The sequence below is a fragment of the Dreissena polymorpha genome, chromosome 9 (assembly GCF_020536995.1).
Source record: "Dreissena polymorpha isolate Duluth1 chromosome 9, UMN_Dpol_1.0, whole genome shotgun sequence".
NCBI classification, from domain to species: Eukaryota; Metazoa; Mollusca; class Bivalvia; order Myida; family Dreissenidae; genus Dreissena; species Dreissena polymorpha.
In genome coordinates this window covers 85,023,110-85,046,094 of record NC_068363.1, presented here as the reverse complement: position 1 = coordinate 85,046,094, position 22,985 = coordinate 85,023,110, and the positions used below count along the sequence as shown (strand labels likewise).

At 37.7% G+C, this 22,985-nt stretch overlaps 1 protein-coding gene across 2 annotated transcripts; it reads right to left on the bottom strand.

The window, feature by feature from the left end:
- Positions 1–3,838: 3,838 nt before the first annotated feature.
- LOC127844177 (eukaryotic translation initiation factor 6) lies at positions 3,839–22,822 on the bottom strand. 2 transcript variants are annotated; one of them, XM_052374232.1, is made up of 7 exons: positions 22,620–22,822; positions 15,797–15,882; positions 14,303–14,478; positions 9,835–9,945; positions 9,360–9,425; positions 7,665–7,897; positions 3,839–4,668 (listed from the first exon to the last, which is right to left on the bottom strand). In XM_052374232.1, the coding sequence occupies exons 1-7, from the start codon at positions 22,724–22,726 to the stop codon at positions 4,659–4,661; spliced, it is 789 nt and encodes a 262-aa protein (XP_052230192.1). In that variant the 5' UTR covers positions 22,727–22,822; the 3' UTR covers positions 3,839–4,658. The 2 variants fall into 2 exon arrangements, with proteins under 2 accessions (XP_052230192.1, XP_052230193.1); XM_052374233.1 differs by having other exon boundaries at positions 7,716–7,897; positions 22,620–22,820.
- Between the last annotated feature and the right edge of the window lie 163 nt (positions 22,823–22,985).

Sequence of the window (22,985 nt, the reverse complement as noted above, 5' to 3'; positions counted from 1 at the left end):
TGTGAATACGTTTTTTGTCACTGTGAATGGTGGTGGTGGTGGTGGTGGTGTAGTAGTAGTAGTAGTAGTAGTAGTAGTAGTAGTGGTAGTAGTAGTAGTAGTAATAGTAGTAGTAGTAGTAGTAGTAGTAGTAGTAGAAGTAGTAGTAGTAGTAGAAGTAATAGTAGTAGTAATGGTAGTAGTAGAAGTAGTAGTAGTAGTAGTAGTAGTAGTAGTAGTAGTGGTGGTAGTAGTAGTAGTAGTAGTAGTAGTAGTGGTAAAAGTAGTAGTAGTAGTGGCAGTAGTAGTAGAAGTAGTAATAGTAGACGTGGTGGTGGTGGTGGTGGTGGTAGTAGTAGTACTAGTAGTAGTAGTAGTAGTAGTAGTAGAAGTAGTAGTAGTAGTAGTAGTAGTAGTAGTAGTAGTAGTAGTAGTAGTAGTAGTAGTGGTAGTAGTAGTAGAAGTAGTAGTAGTAGTAGTAGTAGTAGTAGTAGTAGTAGTAGTAGTAGTAGTAGTAGTAGTAGTAGTAGTAGCAGTAGCAGTAGCAGAAGCAGTAGCAGCATTACAAGACCAATACTTAAGAATGATCAAATTGGAAAAGGTAACCTAGCACTGGCAGTAAATATGGGGCTCATTTACAGGTCAGATTTGGAATCTCTGCTGTAAAATGAGATTTTGAATGAATTAAAGGGAGGCAAATCTGTAATAAAAAGAACATGCATAAACCGTAGTTGTTTCCCTTGTTTGAACCATGCTAAATCCTTACAAGTTTGGAAAGAATTGGATGAAAAATTTGGACTTCATTGCATAAACACCAATTTCTCAATTCAATGGGAGGTAATTCTGTACTTCATGGACCAATAATGCTCATTTTTTGTAAGGTTCGTGTCCTCATTGATATAAATTCACTGTGCAAATTTGGAAAGGATCGGACAAAAAATGTGGAAGAATTTCGAAAGTTTTCACAAAATAGGCAAAAACGAATAAACATGCAAAGTTCAACGAGCTCCTGCGGCCATGTTTTTTGACGAATCAAATTTCTTTGAACAACTTTTTCAGGGGAGCCTTCAAAGGTCATCCCTGTGAAATTTTTTGAAAATCTGATGAGCGGTTTCTGACAAGAAGATTTTTTAAGGTTTTTACCATATATGGTCATGGCAGCCATCTTGGTTATGTGATCAATTTTTTTTTAACAATTCTTTTGTCCCATGACCTAGGGATGCTCCACATGAAATTTAGTTGAAATTGGCTCAATGGTTTAGTAGAAGAAGATGTTTACAAATTGTTTACAGACAGACGGACGGACGGACGGATGCCGAGTGATCACAATAGCTCACCTCGAGCTATCGCTCAGGTGAGCTAAAAAGGATGGCAACATGCAGATTAAGCTTAAGAGTGCATTTGACGCCTGTCATTGGTCATTGTCGACTAGGATACTACTTATTAGTACCCCGGATACTACACACAAGTATACTAGCATGTACCACGTGTACAGAAAATATACTTAAACATACCTAGGAATACTTAGCTAAATTGGTGGTTGACGGCTCTTTTTCTACAAATTAAATATGGCCATCATTTTCTGTAAATTGGCCTCTGTGTTATCGAAAATTACACTCCAAAAAGCATTTTGAGGCAGATTTTGTTCATCGAGCATTTTGTTTCGTTATTCGGAAACGCGTTTTACGAGATCGGATTTCGGGAGGAAATAAAACATAAATACATTCTGAAATTGGCCGAATGTCTTTACGCCTATTTTCTGTACCCTGGTACTTTTAAGGAGTTCCCGAGCCGACAATTGCCTATCGAGCGTCGGTTCAAGGTTATTTAAATAAGACAACACTTCCCGTTGAATAACTTCAGTTTGGATCGAGTTATTGCACTGGCATTGTGTATGTAGGTTGATTATATGCACGCCTAGCATGGAAGTTAGGAACCAGTTGGGTAAAGATCAAGGGCACTGTTATAAGGAATGGGAAAAAAGAATTCTGCTAAATAACTTATGTTTGAATTCGAAAAATGTGATAAAATGAGTACATTTTAAAACGGTGTGTCAAGCCAATCGGTTTTTAACCATTATTATGTTTTCCATAGTGCACAACAAGCCTCGCCTCGTATTGAGCTTTTTTCAACTTGTCGCATACATTCTAGTTCTCAAATGCCTTTGTGTCCGTCTGTCATTGTTTGTTTAACTGATTATACCTCCAAAAGTTTTGCATTCCAACAATACTCAAATTCATGAAGAGAGTTTAGATGGAATGTGCATAGTACAAGGGCCATAACTATGTATTCAATATCAACACAGTTACTGTCATTTTATTATCCCTTTATTAGCATTACTCGCATTGAAGGGATTTTTTAATAAAATCACATAATTTAATAGACGTCGTTGAGGAGAAGTGCATAGTAAAAGAACACTCTTTCTTTGATATTTGGGGATGTTGAAACTTGTACTCCAAAAAGCATTTTGAGGCAGATTTTGTTTGGAAGCTAATCTTAGGAGATGAGATTTTGGGCGGGAATAAAACTTTGGTACATTCTGAAATTGGCCGGTGCCTAAATGCCTACTTTCTGTACCCGGATACTATTAAGTAGTTCCCGCGACGACAATGGCCTATCGAGCGTCAGTTGAAGGTCACTTAAATAAGAAAACACTTTCCGTTGAATAACTTCACTTTGGACGGGGTTATTGCACTGGCATTGTGTATGTTGGTTGATTATATGCACACCTAGCATGGAAGTTAGGAACCAGTTGGGTAAAGGTCAAGGGCACTGTTATAAGGAATGGGAAAAAAGAATTCTTCTAAATAACTTATGTTTGAATTCAAACAAGCAAATTCGTTGAATTGATATCCCCCGCCAATATGCTTCTGGACACTAATACCAAGTTTCAATGAAATCTGCCAAAGCACTTCCAAGATATGGCTCTGGACACACAAAAAAGCATTTTTTCAAGATACAAAAGGCCATAACTCTGTTATTAACTGATGGTGTACAATGCCATTTGGCGTGCATTATCCTATTATCCATATATATACTCATACCAAGTTTCAATGAAATCCGCCAAAGCACTTCCAAGATATGGCTCCGGACGTAAAGACAGACGGACAACGCCAAAACAATATCCCTCCGCCTATGGCGGGGGATAACAATGTGATAAAATGAGTATATTTTAAAATGGCTTGTCAAGCCAATCGGTTTTTAGCCATAATTATGTTTACCATAGTGCACGAAAAGCCTTGCCTCGTATTGAGCTTTTTTCAACTTGTCGCATTCATTCTAGTACTCATATGCGTTTATGTCCGCCTGACAATTTTTTTAGCTAAAATATACCTCCAAAAGTTTTGCATTCAAATACTTAATATTATGATACGGTATAGAAGGAATCTGCAGAGTGCAAGGGCCATAACTATGTATTCAATATTAACACAGTTATTGTCATTTAATTATCTCTTTATTAGCATTACTCGCATTGAAGGGATTTTTAATAACAAGAGCACCGCATAGCGGGTGCCAACCCTCAGCTGCGGATGCAGTTTTGAATAAATGATAGCTTGTTAGAAGAGCCTATGCTAAAGTTTAATATTAGAGGTCACAGTGACCTTGACCTTTGACCCAGTGAGCCAAAAATGGATGTGGCATGTTGAACTCATCAAGGTGCATCTACACATGAAGTTTCAAAGTTGGAGGTTGAAGCACTTTGATTTTAGAGCCAATGTTAAGGTTTTAGCATGGTGGATGACGAGCTGGCTATGACAATACCTCGAGTTTTCTCCGAAAACTGCCGAGCTAATAAAAACATATAATTTCACAGAGGTCGTTGAAAGAAAGTGTATAGTAAAAGAACCATAACTCTATCTTTGATATTTTGGGATTTATTGAAATGGCTGAATTATCTTGTGCATAGCATATTTACATAGCACACTTTTCTTGTGCAAAGCATAAATTGCAATATATATTTATACCATATATAATGATAGAGCATGTTGAGTGACATTTTTATAACTTGTTCATAAATCAACGACTACATGTTTACAATGCTTGTTTTAACCTAAAATTCTGAAATTAAATAACTTTAAAGTAAGAAATTTGTAATAGAGATTCAGCACAATGTTATAAGTGATTATTTCTGCCCTTGGTCTAAGTGAAGATTTGTTTTTTTAAGCTGATGTGTAACTTGTCTGAGATATTTTCCTTTCCAAACAGACATGGAGGCCCAAAAAGTTGGTTAATAAAATCAGCGCAGTTAGTTTTCACAAATATATACTTGAACATTGAGTTGTGTTTCTGACATAAAAATAATTAATCTGCCTGTTTAACATCTTGGTATACTATTTATTTCTTAATATTTGTATTCAAGATAGCTCGAGGACTGATTTCTGAAGCAATCTTGCCATAAAAAAGTTCAACATTACATGTACATGTCCATAATTAATGGATTGAAGATTAAACGTCTTGTTTGGTAATATTGCACAATAAGTTGTGTCCACTGCAACTTAAAACTTTTGATGGATAATATTTAAGTGTGAACTCCTTTGGCTCTATTTGTCATCATCTTGTTGGTGTACTTTGATAATTTACAGGTTATGAATAGAAACATATAGATGCAGCACAAAATTGTTGCTTTCCTCCATTGAGGATGCTTAACACAGTGTCTAGAATCAGCTACCAACTTCCAGCTAAGTCATACTGAAATAAAAGACAAATACTACAATATGATTAATGAATAATAACATCATGGTAATACAGATGAACAAATAAGGCCACTGCAAACGCATGGTATGACCTATTATTTTCTATACATAATTATAAGTTGTAAAAAACATAAAATGTATTTGTTTAGTCAACAATAAAACATAATTTTTAAATAAATACTGAATGAAGAAACAAAGCTATTTTTTTGAAAGAACTTAAGCTTTACCCCATGACTGTACCTGTCAATGAGAGAGCTCCTCATCCTACTGTACCTGTCAATGAGAGAGCTCCTCATCCTACTGTACCTGTCAATGAGAGAGCTCCTCATCCTACTGTACCTGTCAATGAGAAAGCTCCTCATTGTACTGTACCTGTCAATGAGAGAGCTCCTCATGCTACTGTACCTGTCAATGAGAGAGCTCCTCATGCTACTGTACCTGTCAATGAGAGAGCTCCTAATGCTACTGTACCTGTCAATGAGAGAGCTCCTCATGCTACTGTACCTGTCAATGAGAAAGCTCCTCATGCTACTGTACCTGTCAATGAGAGAGCTCCTAATGCTACTGTACCTGTCAATGAGAGAGCTCCTCATTGTACTGTACCTGTCAATGAGAGAGCTCCTCGTGCTACTGTACCTGTCAATGAGAGAGCTCCTCATCCTACTGTACCTGTCAATGAGAGAGCTCCTCATGCTACTGTACCTGTCAATGAGAGAGCTCCTCATGCTACTGTACCTGTCAATGAGAGAGCTCCTCATGCTACTGTACCTGTCAATGAGAAAGCTCCTCATCCTACTGTACCTGTCAATGAGAGAGCTCCTCGTGCTACTGTACCTGTCAATGAGAGAGCTCCTCATCCTACTGTACCTGTCAATGAGAGAGCTCCTCGTGCTACTGTACCTGTCAATGAGAGAGCTCCTCATTGTACTGTACCTGTCAATGAGAGAGCTCCTCATGCTACTGTACCTGTCAATGAGAGAGCTCCTCGTGCTACTGTACCTGTCAATGAGAGAGCTCCTCATGCTACTGTACCTGTCAATGAGAGAGCTCCTCATGCTACTGTACCTGTCAATGAGAGAGCTCCTCATGCTACTGTACCTGTCAATGAGAAAGCTCCTCATTGTACTGTACCTGTCAATGAGAGAGCTCCTCATCCTACTGTACCTGTCAATGAGAGAGCTCCTCATGCTACTGTACCTGTCAATGAGAGAGCTCCTCATGTTCTGGACTATGGTGCTATAACTGTACCTGTCAATGAGAGACCTCCTCATGTTCTGGGCTATGGTGCTATAAGTGTACCTGTCCATGAGAGAGCTCCTCATGTTCTGGGCTATGGTGCTATAACTGTACCTGTCAATGAGAGAGCTCCTCATGTTCTGTGTTATGGTGCTATTAGTGTACCTGTCAATGAGAGAGCTCCCCATGTTCTGTGTTATGGTGGTATAACTGTACCTGTCAATGAGAGAGCTCCTCATGTTCTGTGTTATGGTGCTACAACTGTACCTGTCAATGAGAGAGCTCCTCATGTTCTGTGTTATGGTGCTAAAACTGTACCTGTCAATGAGAGAGCTCCTCATGTTCTGGGCTATGGTGCTATTACTGCACCTGTCAATGAGAGAGCTCCTCATGTTCTGGGCTATGGTGCTATAACTGTACCTGTCAATGAGAGAGCTCCTCATGTTCTGGGCTATGGTGCTATAACTGTACCTGTCAATGAGAGAGCTCCTTATGTTCTGGGCTATGGTGCTATAACTGCACCTGTCAATGAGAGAGCTCCTCATGTTCTGGGCTATGGTGCTATAACTGTACCTGTCAATGAGAGAGCTCCTCCGGCTACTGTACCTATCAATAAGAGAGCTCCTCATGTTCTTGGCTATGGTGCTACAAGTGTTCCTGTCAATGAGAGAGCTCCTCATGTCCTGGGCTATGGTGCTATAACTGCACCTGTCAATGAGAGAGCTCCTCATGTTCTGGGCTATGGTGCTATAACTGTACCTGTCAATGAGAGAGCTCCTCATGTTCTTAGCTATGGTGCTATAACTGTACCTGTCAATGAGAGAGCTCCTCATGTCCTGGGCTATTGTGCTATAACTGTACCTGTCTATGAGAGAGCTCCTCCGGCTACTGTACCTATCAATGAGAGAGCTCCTCATTTTCTTAGCTATGGTGCTTTAAGTGTACCTGTCAATGAGAGAGCTCCTCGTGTTCTGGGCTATGGTGCTATACCTGTACCTGTCCATGAGCTCCTCATGTTCTGGGCTATAGTGCTATAACTGCACCTGTCAATGAGAGAGCTCCCCATGTTCTGGGCTGCGGTGCTATAACTGTACCTGTCAATGAGAGAGCTCCTCATGTTCTGGGTTATGGTGCTATAACTGCACCTGTCAATGAGAGAGCTCCTCATGTCCTGGGCTATTGTGCTATAACTGTACCTGTCAATGAGAGAGCTCCTCGTGTTCTGGGCTATGGTGCTATAACAACCTGTCAATGAGAGAGCTCCTCGTGTTCTGGGCTATGGTGCTATAGCTGTACCTGTCAATGAGAGAGCTCCTCATGTTCTGGGCTATGGTGCTATAACTGTACCTGTCAATGAGAGAGCTCCTCATGTTCTGGGCTATGGTGCTATAACTGTACCTGTCAATGAGAGAGCTCCTCATGTTCTTACCTATGGTGGTATAACTGTACCTGTCAATGAGAGAGCTCCTCGTGTTCTGGGCTATGGTGCTATAACTGTACCTGTCAATGAGAGAGCTCCTTAAGTTCTGGGCTATGATGCTATAACTGTACATGTCAATGAGAGGGCTCCCTAAGTTCTGGGCTATGGTGCTATAACTGTACCTGTCAATGAGAGACCTCCTCATGCTCTGGGCTATGGTGCTATAACTGTACCTGTCAATGAGAGACCTCCTCATGCTCTGGGCTAAGGTGCTATAACTGTACCTGTCAATGAGAGAGCTCCTCATGTTCTGGGCTTTGGTGCTATAACTGTACCTGTCAATGAGAGAGCTCCTCATGTTCTGGGCTATGGTGCTATAACTGTACCTGTCAATGAGAGAGCTCCTCATGTTCTGGGCTATGGTACTGGGCTGGGCGTCTCCCAGTCTGAACACGCTTTCAATCACGGACAGCTCTGTGCTGGTTGTGTCCAGGCCACAGAAGGCTATCCAGTCATTGACCACGAGCCCTGCACCAATCACATCGCTGCCTCGGTTCACTGTGCCAGCCTAAACAAAGTACACATGTGTTTGTTATGTCTTATGACACTTTTGACATTTTCTTTACGATTTGACTTTGTAATGTTTCTTAATTTTAAGATGGCTTATTTTAGACATAATCCATCAAAAATAAATATATTTTTTGAACTTTTTTTTAATTGTGCAATCACTAATTTTTTCCATCATTTATTCTTAAAAGTTTTCAATTATTTATGAACCTTGCATCATAAATAATAATTTCGAATTATAAATCTAGTTTAAAGCTAATTTATATTGGATCTCAAAAGATTTTCATATTATAAATTCCCAAATTGGCCATGACTTATGAGCCACTTCATGCAAAAATGGGTTTTATGCAATATGCGGCCAGCATAGCTCAGTCTGGTCAGGAGGTGCCCAGTCTGCAAATGAGATTCCAAAACCTTATGTGACATTAAAGCGAGCAGGGAAGATCCTGACCATACTGGGATAATGCGAAGGCCGGTCTTGAGCTATTCACGCCGCTCTTGGCATAACATCCATTTTTGCATATTGTGGCTTTTATGTGCTTGTGCTTACCACTACTTGTGCTTTGCTTACCACTACTTGTGCTTACCACTACTTAAGCTTGCCCCTACTTGTGCTTACCACTTCTTGTGCATACCACTACTTGTGATTACCACTTCTTGTGCTTACCACTACTTGTGCTCATGCTTACCACAACTTGTGCTTACCACTACTTATGCTTGTGCTTACCACTAATTCTACCTACCACTATGTGTGCTTACCACTACTTGTGCTTACCACTACTTGAGCTTACAACCTCTTATGCTTGTGCTTACCATTACTTGTGCTTACCACTACTTCTGCTAACCACAATTGTTTTTTTGCTTACTACTACTTGTGCTTACCACTACTTGTGCTTACCACTACTTTTGCCTACCCCTTCATGTGCTTGTGCTTACCACTACTTGTATTTGAGCTTACCACTACTTGTACTAGAGATAACCACTACTTTTGCTTGACACTACTTGTGCTTATGCTTATGACTACTTGTGCTTACAACTTTTTGTGCTAACAACTACTTGTGCTTACCACTACTTGTATTTGTGCACACCACTACTTGTGCTTACCACTTCTTGTGCGTTCCACTTCTTGTGCTAATGCTTACCACTACTTGTACTTGTGCTTACCACAACTGTGCTTACCGCTACTTGTGATTACCACTACTTGTGCTTTACACAACTTGTGCTTACAACTACTTGTGCTTACCACTACTTGTGCTTACCACTACTTGTGCTAACCACTACTTGTGCTTGCAACTATTTGTGCTAACAACTACTTGTACTTGTGCTTACCAATACTTGTGCTAACCACTACTTGTGCTTACCACTACTTGTGTTTACCACTTTTTGTGCTTGTGCTAACTTGAACTTGTGCTTACCACTTCTTGTGCTTAACCTTACTTGCTCTTACCACTACTTGTGCTTACCACTAGAGGTACTTGAAGTAGAGAAGATAACTCATCTTGATCTTGTACTGACGTTTTTGGATGCACCTGAAGAAGTAAACACAACTGATCAAAGGTAAACAGTAGCTTTTTGATTGCACTAAATATATAGTTTTACTTAAAACTTTACTTTTGAACAATTAATCTAAAGGATCTAATAGATGTATTACAACTTTAAAGGTTCTTATTCATGGTGAAAGTTTGTTAAAACAGGTGCTAACCTGTTTTAGTAAAACATACAGTCTCAATTTACCACTATGAATTTCTTTAGAATTAAGTTCTCAAACTCATATTTAAACACTGACTGATGGGAATGCGCGTATGATTCAGACTGGCTAAATATTCTGTATTTATACTATAATCAAACTGGGATCTGTGAAACATGTACAAGACTATATTTTAAGCTGTTCCAACTTCATTCCAAAGAGAGTGTTGGTAAACATCTCCCCATACTTACCAATCCCCCCTGATTACTCAAAGCACAATAACTTCCCACAAGGACGTTGTCTGCCATAGTCTGTCTGAACACTTCCACTTTCAATATGTCCGATATTAATTCCTCTGTTTCCTGAAATGTTACAAAAACTTAAGTCACTCTCACAGTCAATATCAAAATAAGTTACCCTAAGCATTCTATCCAAATTGTTTACATGCCAAATGTCAAATTACAATGTCATCTATAAACTAATAGTGGCAATATCAATAATAGAACTTAAATGCAATGACAGAAAAGAAAAATCTTGCATTTGAAATTAATTTTTCGTATGAAGGTTACACCCATTTAAACTTTGTCAAGACATTTAAATAGATTGAACATGCTGATATCCACTTTTTTGAGCATGCCCTTATAAAACATTTTCTTGGAACACAGTAATAAGTTGAGTGTATTATTATTAAAGCCTCTATAACGCTTAAATTCAACGAGCATTTTGTAAAGTATTTCGTACAATAAAGTAAACACATTAACAATCAGTGTTCCTTATAGCAATAGCCACAATTTCAAAGCTAGATGTGGTATGATTACGTAGATACAAAATGCTCGTTTTTATTTATTTGTGACAAAATTAATTCCATGTTAATTTCCTGCGAATACATCTATTCATACGACACACGAACACTAAAATGGTACCATGTTACCATTATGCAAAACAATAATAAAAACAAGCATTTTGTACCTACAAACATCTATTTTACCAGACCACATCTGGCGTTGAAATTTCAGCACTTTCCATATGGAACAATGATTTTTAATTGTTTAGCTTTATTTTACGAATTATGTTAGAAATTTTCGTTGATTTTCAGTAGTAATGCTACTTTAAATCTATTTGCATCTGTTAACTAACTAGGCTGATTTTGATCAGGAGAATGCTGCTTCATGAGAGTACTGTGATTACATAATTGCATTTCATAGATTTACTGTCTGACTTTTCCAAGAGCAATGGCACATACAAAAAACAGCAGTCTCCTTTGGGTTTCATGTTAATACAAGTAAGCAATAGTATTTTTTGATTCCTCGCAAGATCCAGATCTTTTCGTTTATCTGTGCCCATAGCAACCATATTTGTTTGAAAAAATATGAAAAACATGTTAAGTGGCCGCACGGCCCTCAATCCACATACTGAGTTTCATCAACATAGCTTATGTACTTTTTGAATGATCGCAAAATCCTGATTTTTCAGACAGTTTTCACTTATTTCTGTGACCAAAGCAACCACAATATTTATCTAAAAACAAGAGCACCGCATAACGGGTGCCACGCTCGGCTGCGAAAGCTTGTCAGAATTTTTTTTTTTTTTTAGAGGTCACAGTCACCTTGACCTTTGACCTAGTGACCCAAAATGGGTGTGGCGTTTAGTCATCAAGGTGCATCAACATATGATGTTTCAAAGTTGTAGGTGGAAGAACTTTGATTTTAGAGCGAATGTAGAGGTTTATGTTGAAGTTTTATATTAAGGTTTTAGCACGACGCCTACGGCGGACGGCTGACGACGAGCTGGCTATGACAATACCTCTGGTTTTCTCCGAAAACAGCCGAGCTAAAAATCAAATAACAGTGCATATTCTCCATATGGCCTTCTATCAAAATATATATTATCATAGATTCAGCATTTTTGAGTTATTGCAGGATCCAGATTTTTCTACTATCTTTTTCTGTAACCAAAGCATGCACAATTTTTTTCGTAGAAAAACACCAGAAATAATTTGCATTTTTCTCATAAGGCTAACTATACACAACCAAGTTGCATCAACCTAGCTTAAGTACTTTTAGAGTTAATGCAGGATCCAGATTCAGATAGACGTTGACATACAGATGGTTAACCTTATCTCCTGAGCTGAGAGAAACTGGAAGGACTCTATAACAATGTGTTTTTTCGTTCTAATTTGGGGCCAATATGCGGCCCCATTCCGATTCAAAGTATAACCTGAGTAAATATTACAATGGAAAACACTTTTATTATCAATTTCGAAGCATTTTTAAACAACATAACAACACTTATTTCCTAATTGTTGTAAAAACAGCATGATTTTCCCAATTCCAAAGAACCAAACCCCATTCCCAAAATGGTGGGAGAAAAAAACACTGCTAAATTTACCTTTTATCAGGTATGAAGCTCCTAAGGATGTGGCTATCCATTAAGGTTTACTTGTAAAGCTTGATAAATTTATTTTCTAAGCTGTGTTAAATTTTAGGAAGCTATTAGACAGAGATGTTTCCATTACAAAGTTTATAATTGTTTATTGATAGAAGTCAAATCAATTACTGGTAGTTATGTGTTAGCTGAAAAAGGTATTCCAATATGGTCATTCCGTTAAATTAATCATTAACTAACCGTTACAGCGTTAGACCTTGTGTCCAAATGTACAGAAACAATATTTGGAAAAAAGTTTGTACTGCATTTCTCTGCCCCACCATCAAAGGAAAATACACAGAACAAGAGCTGTCACCATAGGATGACTTATGCCCCCTATAAACGCTTGATAGAAGTTATGAGCTTTTTTTGAAACCTAAACGCAGATTTCGAAACCTAAACGCGGACCCTAACTTCAAGGTCAAGGTCACAGGTGTCAAAATGTGTGTGCGTATGGAAGGCATTGTCTGTATACACATGCATACCAAATATGAAGGTTATATCTCAAGGGACATAGAAGTTATGCGCATTTTTCAAAACCTAAACGCAGATTTCGAAACCTAAACGCGGACCCTAACTTCAAAGTCAAGGTCACAGGGGTCAAAATTTGTGTGCGTATGGAAAGGCCTTGTCCACATACACATGCATACCAAATATGAAGGTTATATCTCAATGGACATAGAAGTTATGAGCATTTTTCGAAACCTAAACGCCGATTTCCAAACCTAAACGCGGACCCTAAGTTCAAGGCAGGGGTTGAAGAATTTTTCCAGAGCCACTCGCCCTGCAGGGCGAGTAGGCCTGACAATCCACTCGCCCTGCATTAATAATAGATATTTATATTTATAGTCATGATCAACCATAGCCTTTTAAACCTACTTAACATAGTGACACTATGTCATGTTAAACAAATTAACTACATTATCTGATGGATTATATTTGCTTTCCTTACGTTTTTTGCACCCCTTTTCTTTTCTCAATTTTTTTCGCTTCTTGTTTTGCCGACCTTTCTATTTTTTTCTGTTCCCTGTCGCCACCACCTTGCAGATATTTTAAAATAGAACCCTTTTCCATTTTATTATTTCAGACGAACTTTTACTGAAAGACACGCTTGATTGACAAACGGTTACAATATGGTAAATTTTGCCTAAGGCTTCTGATCACGAAATTCGGAATTATTCTGTTTATAATAATAATATTAATATTTTTTTTCTGTTTATTTTTAATTAAATATAATAAGTGTTATAATTAACCAGTGATTTATTATTGTTTTATTGATATTTGCATTAAAATTCACGGAATGACTAAAATGTTTAACAGTTTTATTCACTTTTAATCGATTAGCTTAGAGCACTGACGACGACGAAAAAAGCGCAGCCGATTTTGAGAATTATTTTTGCTGTGCCCGTGACGTCATTTTTCATTGTCAAAACGAAAGTGCAGTTTCTTTGTGTTCTAAACGTTGTTTTTTTGTTCGTTCGAAACATTGTTTGCAATTTGTAACGATGTGGAAGGAGTTCTGGAACTGACTTTATATTTCTCAACTTGAAAAACAGCACTCGCCCGGTCGGTCGAGTATTTAACAAATTTTACTCGCCCAACCGTCAACTTCACTCGCATATGGGAGCGGTCGAGTGGATTCTTCAACCCCTGCAAGGTCAAGCCACAGGGGTCAAAATTTGTGTGCGTATGGAAAGGCCTTGTCCATATACACATGCATACCAAATATGAAGGTTATATCTCAAGGGACATAGAAGTTATGAGAATTTTTCGAAACCTAAACGCAGATTTAGAAACCTAAACGCAGACCCTTAGTTCAAGGTCAAGGTCACTGGAGTAAAAAAATTTGTGCGTATGGAAAGGCCTTGTCCATAGACACATGCATACCAAATATGAAGGTTATATCTCAAGGGACATAGAAGTTATGAGCATTTTTTGAAACCTAAACGCAGATTTCGAAACCTAAACGCGGACCTTAAGTTCAAGGTCAAGGTCACAGGGGTAAAAATTGTTGTGCGTATGGAAAGGCCTTGTCCATATACATATGCATACCAAATATGAAGGTTTTATCTCAAGGGACATAGAAGTTATGAGCATTTTTCGAAACCTAAACGCAAAGTGTGACGGAAAGACAGACAGACAGAAGGACAGTCTGATCACTATATGCCCCCTTTTCTTCGAAAGGGAGCATAAAAAGTATAAGAGTAAACTCTGATTTAACAAATGCTCAATTATCAAACCAAAATAATAGCTATATACATGTAGCTAAGGTCTACGAGTCAACTCATCGCTCACTTTGTCAAGGTCTGGATGTACGAGGGCCACATAGTCATTGCAAGCAATGACGTTACCGAGGGCTGATAGCCGCTCCTCTACTCGCTGCACCTTCACCGTGTCTGGCAGTGAGTTACGTATGTGCTGCAGCTCCTGATCTGTAGTGCTGATTGGCACCAGCAGGCCGTGACGATTTCCTAAAAATAGGGAATATTTATTGAATAGAACTGGGCCTTGCTTTCAGACAAGGGGGCTTAACATATATGCATGAAGTGTCATCCAAGATTAGCCTGTCCAGTCTGAACAAGCTGATAAGGGACAAAACTTTATTTTGTTTTAGGAAGTCTTAAAACAAAATCCAATTAAGGCGGGAAATGTCGTCCCTGATATGCCGGTGCAGATAGCACAAGCTTATCTGCGACGACACTTTACGCACATGCATTAAGCTTTTTTACCAAGCAAGCTAAATTGTGTGTTGAATTTTTTTTGTTTACATGCAACACAAAAACTGGCTTTAATTTTTCTGTAACAGTTAAAAACAAGTTGAGATTGGCCATTTATCTTCCATCCTACAAATAATTTGTCCTTGAATACAAATTGAAAATATATTAAAATAAAGATATACAATGTAAACCATGGTTTTGAATGACCTGATTTTCACATAATTCTCACAGAAGCTGAAAAGGGACATAACAATTAAAAGCTGAAAAACAGCCCCAAAGTCAATTTAACCCAACGCTTTATATCAATGGTATGTGAAAAAGTATATAAATATCTTAAATGGTACCTAAAAAATCCCAATAAAGGATTTCCTTTTTTTAAATAAAGCATTTAGTTTATCTTCTTAACAGATGTATGAGTTGAACTTAAGTTAAAATAATAATGAAATGAATTTTATTCTCATTTTTAAAGTATTTGTTAGCAAACAAACAACAAAACTAGTTTCCAAATTTAAGTCAAATCAATGCAATTTTCCCAGTCAAATTTTCAAAATGGTGAAAAAACACTAACATATGTTTTTCAATCATACAAGGCTGTACATGACTACACTATAGATATTGGAACCAGTTCCTAAAGGCTAGTTTACGACTGAATTAATCAAAGATTATTGTATATTCATTCAGTAAAATAATCCAATTAGATACTGTTGAATTCAAAACTAATGTCTTTTGTCATAATAACAGAATATTGTCTTGAATTTGAAACGATATATTTTTTGGGATGTTTTTGAATGTCTTTAAAAAAAGTATTTTCAAATTTATTAATATAGTCAATGAAACGCTGTGAGAAATGTATGTATTATAAACTGTAAAAGTAATGTACATGTACCGTTTATTAAGATCAATATGAACACATGAATTTACATATTTTTTCTAATTACTTTCAAAAACAATACTCATAGTAAACACATTCTTAGTTGATCTGAGACCTAATCTTAGATTTATACAATACATATTAGAAACAATCAGCTGTTTGAATTGACAAGTGTTGTTTTACTGTAACAGAGAACCTTACCAACACACATTCTGCCTATAATTCTGCATCCTGCAAGGCTGATGTGCACCACTGGGATTGTTTCTGCTAATTCACCTTCAAACACACTGTAATAAAACACAGTTTTTAAATAAGGGACATCAGGGCTTTATTTTTTTCTAAAGCTGTTTCGAAATATCAGCTCCTGATATAGGATCTCATCTCATCTAATGATCTTACAAATTACTTTTACACAAAAATGCCAAAACTCACTGTTTTGTTAAGCGGTTGGTACTCACACTTCTTACAGGGCTATATATAACAAGCATATTTGCGTTATTAGGCAATTAAAATAACCAAAAACGTAATTAAATTCAAAATAAAGCGTACAAAAACGCAAATACAAATTTAATAGCGAAAATGTAAAAATTCTCGTAAAAAAACGTAACTCACAAAACGCAATTCTTACGAACACCATGCATATTTTTTAGATTGGTAATTTCCGTACAAAAATGTACCGGATAGTTTAAATGCTGTCCTATGAAGAAAAGAAGGCAGTCTTTCCAACGGTTATAATCTTTGGGGTATTATTGTAATCATTGGTAGACCCGTCCGATTTCTACTTTCCTTTTCATTGTATTCAACTCAAAATGACCCAAAAACGGGGTGCATCGCTTTGAACAGCCATAACTTATCAATTGTGCAGTGATTTTCATGAACTCAGTCTTATTCAACGCAAAAATTGAACCCGGCTTAGCAGTGAATTACACTGACAGAGCCAGGCAAAGAATCACCCAACCAACAACAACAACAACAAAGCTTTGACAAATGTAAATAAATGAACAAGAGGGCCAAGATGGCCTTAGTTCGCTCACCTGAAAGGAGTTTGTTCATTCAATCTTTACCAAATGTCAAACTTGACCTAGATATTGTCCAGACAAACATCCTGGTCAAGTTTCATCATTATTGAACCAAGATTTGACCTGGTTACCTATATTTTGAGTTAACCCCCCTTACCAAACATCAAACTTAATTGCTTACAAAAATAAATATTATGACCAAGATTCATAAAATCTGAAACAAAATTGTGACCTCTAGAGTGTTTACAAGGATTTTGTATAATATTATAATGAAAATTTGGACAATCTAAGGGAAATAATTATGGCATTAATTATGTGATTTTGCTCATTATCAAACTTGACCGAGATCTTTCAGCAACTTTGATAAAGAATGCTTAAGAAATGTGAATGCTAGAGTGTTTACAAACCAAATGTGGATGGACGGATGGCAGACAAAGACCAATCCTAAAACCTCACCTGAGCAATCAGGTGAGCTAAAAAGTGTGTTTCACCGATCTGAGCAATTTTCCAACTTGTCAGAGAAATCCATAAAACCAATGTATTGACTAAGTTTCACGATGATTAGGCAAAAAATGTGACTTCTAAAGTGTTCGATCACAAGGTTTCTCTCTAGTCACATAAGGAAAACTGCTCCACCCCCTTGCGACCATGTTTTTTTACCGATCAGGACCATTTGCAAACTCATCTGAGATATATATAAAACCAATCTTTTCACCAAGTTTCATGATGATTGGGCAAATAATGTTACTTCTAGAGTGTTCACAAGCTTTTTTTACTATATAAATATAAGAAAACTGCCCCCCCCCCCCTGGCAGCCATGTTATTCAACTGACCGGAACCATTTTTGAACTCAACTCTCGTATCAAGGAAACAAATGTTCTGACCAAATTTCATGAAAATTGGGCCAAAAATGTTACTTCTAGAGTGTCCACATGTTTTTACTATATACATATAGAGAAAAATGCCCCGCCCACTGGCGGCCATGTTTTTTCACCGATCTGAACCATTTTAGAACTCGTCCGAGATATCAATAAACCAATGTTTTGACCAATTTTCATGATGATTGGACAAAAATTGTGACTTCTAGAGTGTTTACAAGGTTTCTATATAGCCAAATAAGGAAAACTGCTCCGCCCACTGGCGGCCATGTTTTTCAATGGACCAGAACCACTTTTGAACTCAACCAACATATCATTAAGGCAAACATTTTGACCAAATTTCATGAAAATTGGGCCAAAAATGTGACTTCTAGAGTGTTCACATGTTTTCACTATATACATATAGAGAAAAATGCCCCGCCCACTGGCGGCCATGTTTTTTCACCGATCTGGACTATTTTCGAACTCGTCCGAAATATAAAAAAAAACAATGTTTTGACCAACTTTCATGATGATTGGGCAAAAATTGTGACTTCTATAGTGTTTACAAGGTTTCTATATAGCCAAATAAGGAAAACTGCCCCGTCCACTGGCGGCCATGCTTTTCAACGGACCAGAACCACTTTTGAACTCAACCAACATTTCATAAAGCCAAACATTTTGACCAAATTTCATAAAAATTGGGCCAAAAATGTGACTTCTAGAGTATTCACATATTTTCACTATATACATATAGAGAAAAATGCCCCGCCCACTGGCGGCCATGTTTTTTCACCGATCTGGACCATTTTTGAACTCATCCGAGATATCAATAAACCAATGTTTTGACCAACTTTCATGATGATTGGGCAAAAATTGTGACTTCTAGAGTGTTTACAAGGTTTCTCTATAGCCAAATTGGGAAAACTGCCACTATATACATATAGAGAAAAATGCCCCGCCCACTGGCGGCCATGTTTTTTCACCGATCTGGACCATTTTCGAACTCGTCCGATATATCAATAAAACCACTGTTTTGACCAACTTCCATGATGATTGGGCAAAAATTGTGACTTCTAGAGTGTTTACAAGGTTTCTCTATAGCCAAATAGGGAAAAATGCCCCGCCCACTGGCGTCCATGTTTTTCAACGGACCCTAACCACTTTTGAACTCAACCAACATATCATTAAGGCAAACATTTTGACAAAGTTACATGAAGATTGGGCATGAAATGTGACTTCTACAGTGTTTAAAAGGTTGCTTTTTTTTTACCTAGTGACCTAGTTTTTGACCCGACAAGACCCAGTTTCGAACTCGACAGAGATTTCATTGGGACAAAGCTTCTGACCAAGTTTCATGAAGAGCGGACAAGAAATGTGGCCTCTAGAGTGTTTACGAACAAATGTTTACGGACGGACGGACGTACGACGGACAAAGACCGGTCACAAAAGATCACCTGAGCAATCAGGTGAGCTAAAAATACTTACCCATACCGATTGTATTGGAATTAGTTTTTAGGGGCAAGTGGTTACATATGCATGCATTATGTGACATGCCTTGTTGTTTTAAAGGAATAGGACACGAGCTATCGATTAAGGGGAGAAAACTCAAAAATTTTGTTTGAAAGTCTGTCCAAGATTAGTTCTCATGGACAAACGGGCTCGAAATATTGCTTGGTTATTGGCCAACTGTGAGTAAACCGCTGGACAGATTTCTTTAAAGTAATTTTTTTGAAAGGTTGTCCAATTGCCCATACGAGGACTAAGGGATGCTTTGGATTAAAGCTATTTTTGACATTTTTGCGACCCGTGAAGACAGACTTAGTCTGCTTAAACAAGCAAGTACGAGCTTTATATGAAGCTCAAATTGAACTGCAAAATAGCTTTTCCACTTTGAGTGACCTTCGCACTGACTTACCCGACTCAAGACGACCAAGTACGAGGACGCCAGCCAAAACAAATTGTCAAACTTTTTATGATAAACAGTATCCAAAATTAAAAGTTATCCTAGTAAATTGTCAATCCATAGTGAACAAAAAGCCAGAATTTATAGCTCTACTCGATCACCACCGAGCAGATATTGTTGTAGGAACAGAGTCGTGGCTACATAACTATCATAAAGATAGTGAAATTTTTCCACAATGTTTAGGTTATTCCTCTTTCAGACAAGACAGATCAAGCAAAGGTGGCGGAGTTTTTATCCTCGTCAAAAGTTCCATCATCGCCACCAAGCAAAAACAACTAAAAACAGATTGCGAGATCATATGGGTAAAATTGCTTTTTGAAACATGTAAACCTTTATACATTGCAGCTTATTACAGACCTAAAGAAGCAGACACCATCAGCGCCATGGAATTAAGAAAATCTTTTAGATCTTGCAAGTAAATTAAAAGGAAATCTCTGGATCCTTGGTGACTTCAACTACCCAAAATTCTCATGGAGTACAGATCATGTTCCATCTATTACACTCAATTGTAATTTTGCTAACCTTTATGATGATTTCATTGATATACTTTCAGATTTTGGACTGACTCAAATGGTTACTGATAGAGTACAAGGTCGACAACATTCTTGATATTTTCTCACTACAAATCACACACTAATAAATGATCTTTCTTGTCTTCCAGGTATCTCAGACCACCAAATTGTTTCCTTTACAGCCAGTGTTAAACCAAAACAAATGTGTCAAAATCCTAGAACAGTACACTTATATAAGAAAGCAGACTGGGATGGTTTCAAAGAGTACATGGAGGATGTATCTAATGATATTTTGTCCAATCATTCAACAGCATCAGTGGAAGTCATCTGGGAGAAATTTTCTAATGCCATATCCACAGGTATTTCAGATTACATCCCAACAAAAAGAATAGGTCCAAAAGTCTCCCTACCATGGATAACACAGCCCATCAAACGCTTATTGAGAAAGAGGGACAAACTCTACATCAAAATGAAGAAAGAGAAAAACAACAAACTTAAATCTACATTTTTAAATCTACAACACCTGATCAATAAGACCATCAAATTGTCATATAATAATAACATTGAATATATTTTAGGTATAAAAGACCAAAATGGAGAAACTGATGAATCAAGCTCAAAATTTAACATCAAAAAACTTTTCAGCCTAATCAAGAGCGCCAAACAAGATGCATGCGGTATTTCAACATTACATGATAAAGTTTCAGGTACTACAAAATCCTCAAATAAAGACAAAGCCAATATACTGAACCAGCAATTTCAATCAGTTTTTAGCCCCATGTCCCCTCTAACTCTATTTCAATCTTGCTTTTCAGCCCTGGATAATTCTGATGTTCATTCTTCTTCAAGTAGCTGCTACCCAATCATGCCAGAAATTACTATCTCGGTCAACGACGTTCTGAAGCTCCTTTCCAACCTGAAACCCCACAAAGCTGCAGGTCCAGACAACATCAGGCCACTAGTCCTTCAAAATCTTTGTCATTAAATCTCACCTATACTATCTCTTCTCTTTCAGAAATCTTTTGACACAGGTATCTTACCTAAGATTTGGACCACTTCAAATGTCGTACCTCTGTTCAAAAAAGGAAATAAAGAAGATCCAGTCAACTATAGACCCATCTCACTAACTTGTATTCTTTGCAAAGTTTTAGAGCATATTGTAGCTTCAAAACCTCACAGCTCATTTTAACAAACATAACATTTTATATGACCTTCAACATGGTTTCAGGGAACATCGATCCTGCGAAACCCAACTTATCCAACTTGTTGACGAACTGGCTCGCAATCTCGTAAATGGTCATCAAACAGATCTCATACTTCTAGATTTCAGCAAAGTTTTCGATAAAGTCAATCACCTTAAATTACTCTTTAAATAACAGCAACATGGAGTTAACAAATCTACAGTCTCCTGGATCAAGTCTTTTCTCATAGGTAGATCGCAAACAGTTGTACTGGAAGGAGAATGTTCATCAGAAGTCCCTGTAACATCAGGCGTGCCACAAGGTTCAGTGCTTGGTCCCTTACTCTCTTTTTTATACATAAATGACCTTCCTAACTCTATCTTCTCTCAAGTTCGTTTGTTTGCAGATAACACTGCTGTATACTTGGCTATTAACAACTTGCAAGACTACGCCTCCCTTCAAAATGATTTAGACAAATTAGTATGTTGGGAAAACCTGTGGGACATGGAGTTCAACCCCAGTAAATGTGTTGTCCTTATTATCTCTAAGAAAAAGCATAAATTCATCTTTAATTACAGGCTACATGGGCAAATCCTTGAAGTTGTAGACAGTGCTAAATAATTAGGTATTTCTAATTCAGATGATCTTTCTTGGAACAAACATATTACCAACATTACAACAAATGCTTATAAATCTCTTGGTTTCATCAGCAGGAATATTCAAACTAAAAATGAAAACATCAGAGAAGTAGCCTATAAGACCCGACCTTAGTTAGACCCCAGGTAGAATACGCTTCCTCTGTCTGGAGCCCACATACCAAATATAATATCCACAAGGTAGTAAAAGAACAACAAAGAGCAGTCTGCTGGGTGAAAAACAACTACTTATCCTACAGCAGTGTCACCAGTATGCAGACTGAGATTGGCTGGCAGACTTTAACTGACCGACCTGACCTCTACCGACTGACCATGTTTTATAAGATTGTGTACGGCCTTGTAGCCATCTCGCCGCCGTCATATCATAAGAGGGCCACGAGGATGACTTGTCATATGCATCCACTCTTATTCAGACAAGTCCACACATCAGCCAACTACTTTAAATATTCCTTTTTTCCTTACATTGTAGTGCTTTGGAACAGCCTACCTGCCTCAATTGTACAGCAGTCAGACCTAGAGGGGTTTAAGCATTGCCTTAGCCCTACTCTTCTCCCCAGTCGTCCCTGAATGCACAAAACAGTGTTTTTAACAACTTTTAACCTATAAATACGTTTCTTCTTGTTTAACACTATCACACTTTTTAATTCTTCACCTCACTTTCATGCTTTGAAGTTTCCCTTTCAATGCTTTTAAACCACTTTTATCTTGCACTGACACGCGCACCTGCCAGTAATACCCGCGATGGGAGTCCGGCAGTATTTAAAGATAGATAGCTCAGCTCTGTCGTTCATAATATTTTGAAACGAAAGAGTCCGCGAAAATATATGACAAACCTGTAGAAATTCTCGGATCCTCCGATTGCCGTTAAGCAGTATGTGTTGGTCAGCTTCGCAAAGACTCCTATTTCGTTGTTACCTTCAAACTGTGCCCTTACAGCCATATTTGCTTGCTTTAAAACGGGGAAAATCGAAAAATAATGAAGGGAACTTCACACACGTTTCGCAATCAGAAATTTCACCATAAGGTGTAAAACGCGGCCCACGGTACGAGATCAGTAAGTAAAATGTATGCTGGGATGTGTTTTTTAACATGAAATAAACGATATTATATTCCGGAGAAGCGTTGTTACATAAAATAAATGAGAAAATATGCTATGGAGAATCCAACTTTCATCACTTGAACAAAGGCCTTTAAGTTTA

Excerpts from the sequence above, each read along its gene's own strand:
- LOC127844177 (XM_052374232.1), bottom strand. The coding sequence starts at position 22,726 with ATGGCTGTAAGGGCACAGTTTGAAGGTAACAACGAAATAGGAGTCTTT. Across the intron at positions 9,946-14,302 it reads TACATCCAGACCTTGACAAA|GAAACAGAGGAATTAATATC; the intron begins GTGAGCGATGAG and ends GTAACATTTCAG. Across the intron at positions 9,426-9,834 it reads TGAGTAATCAGGGGGGATTG|GTGCATCCAAAAACGTCAGT; the intron begins GTAAGTATGGGG and ends TTACTTCTTCAG.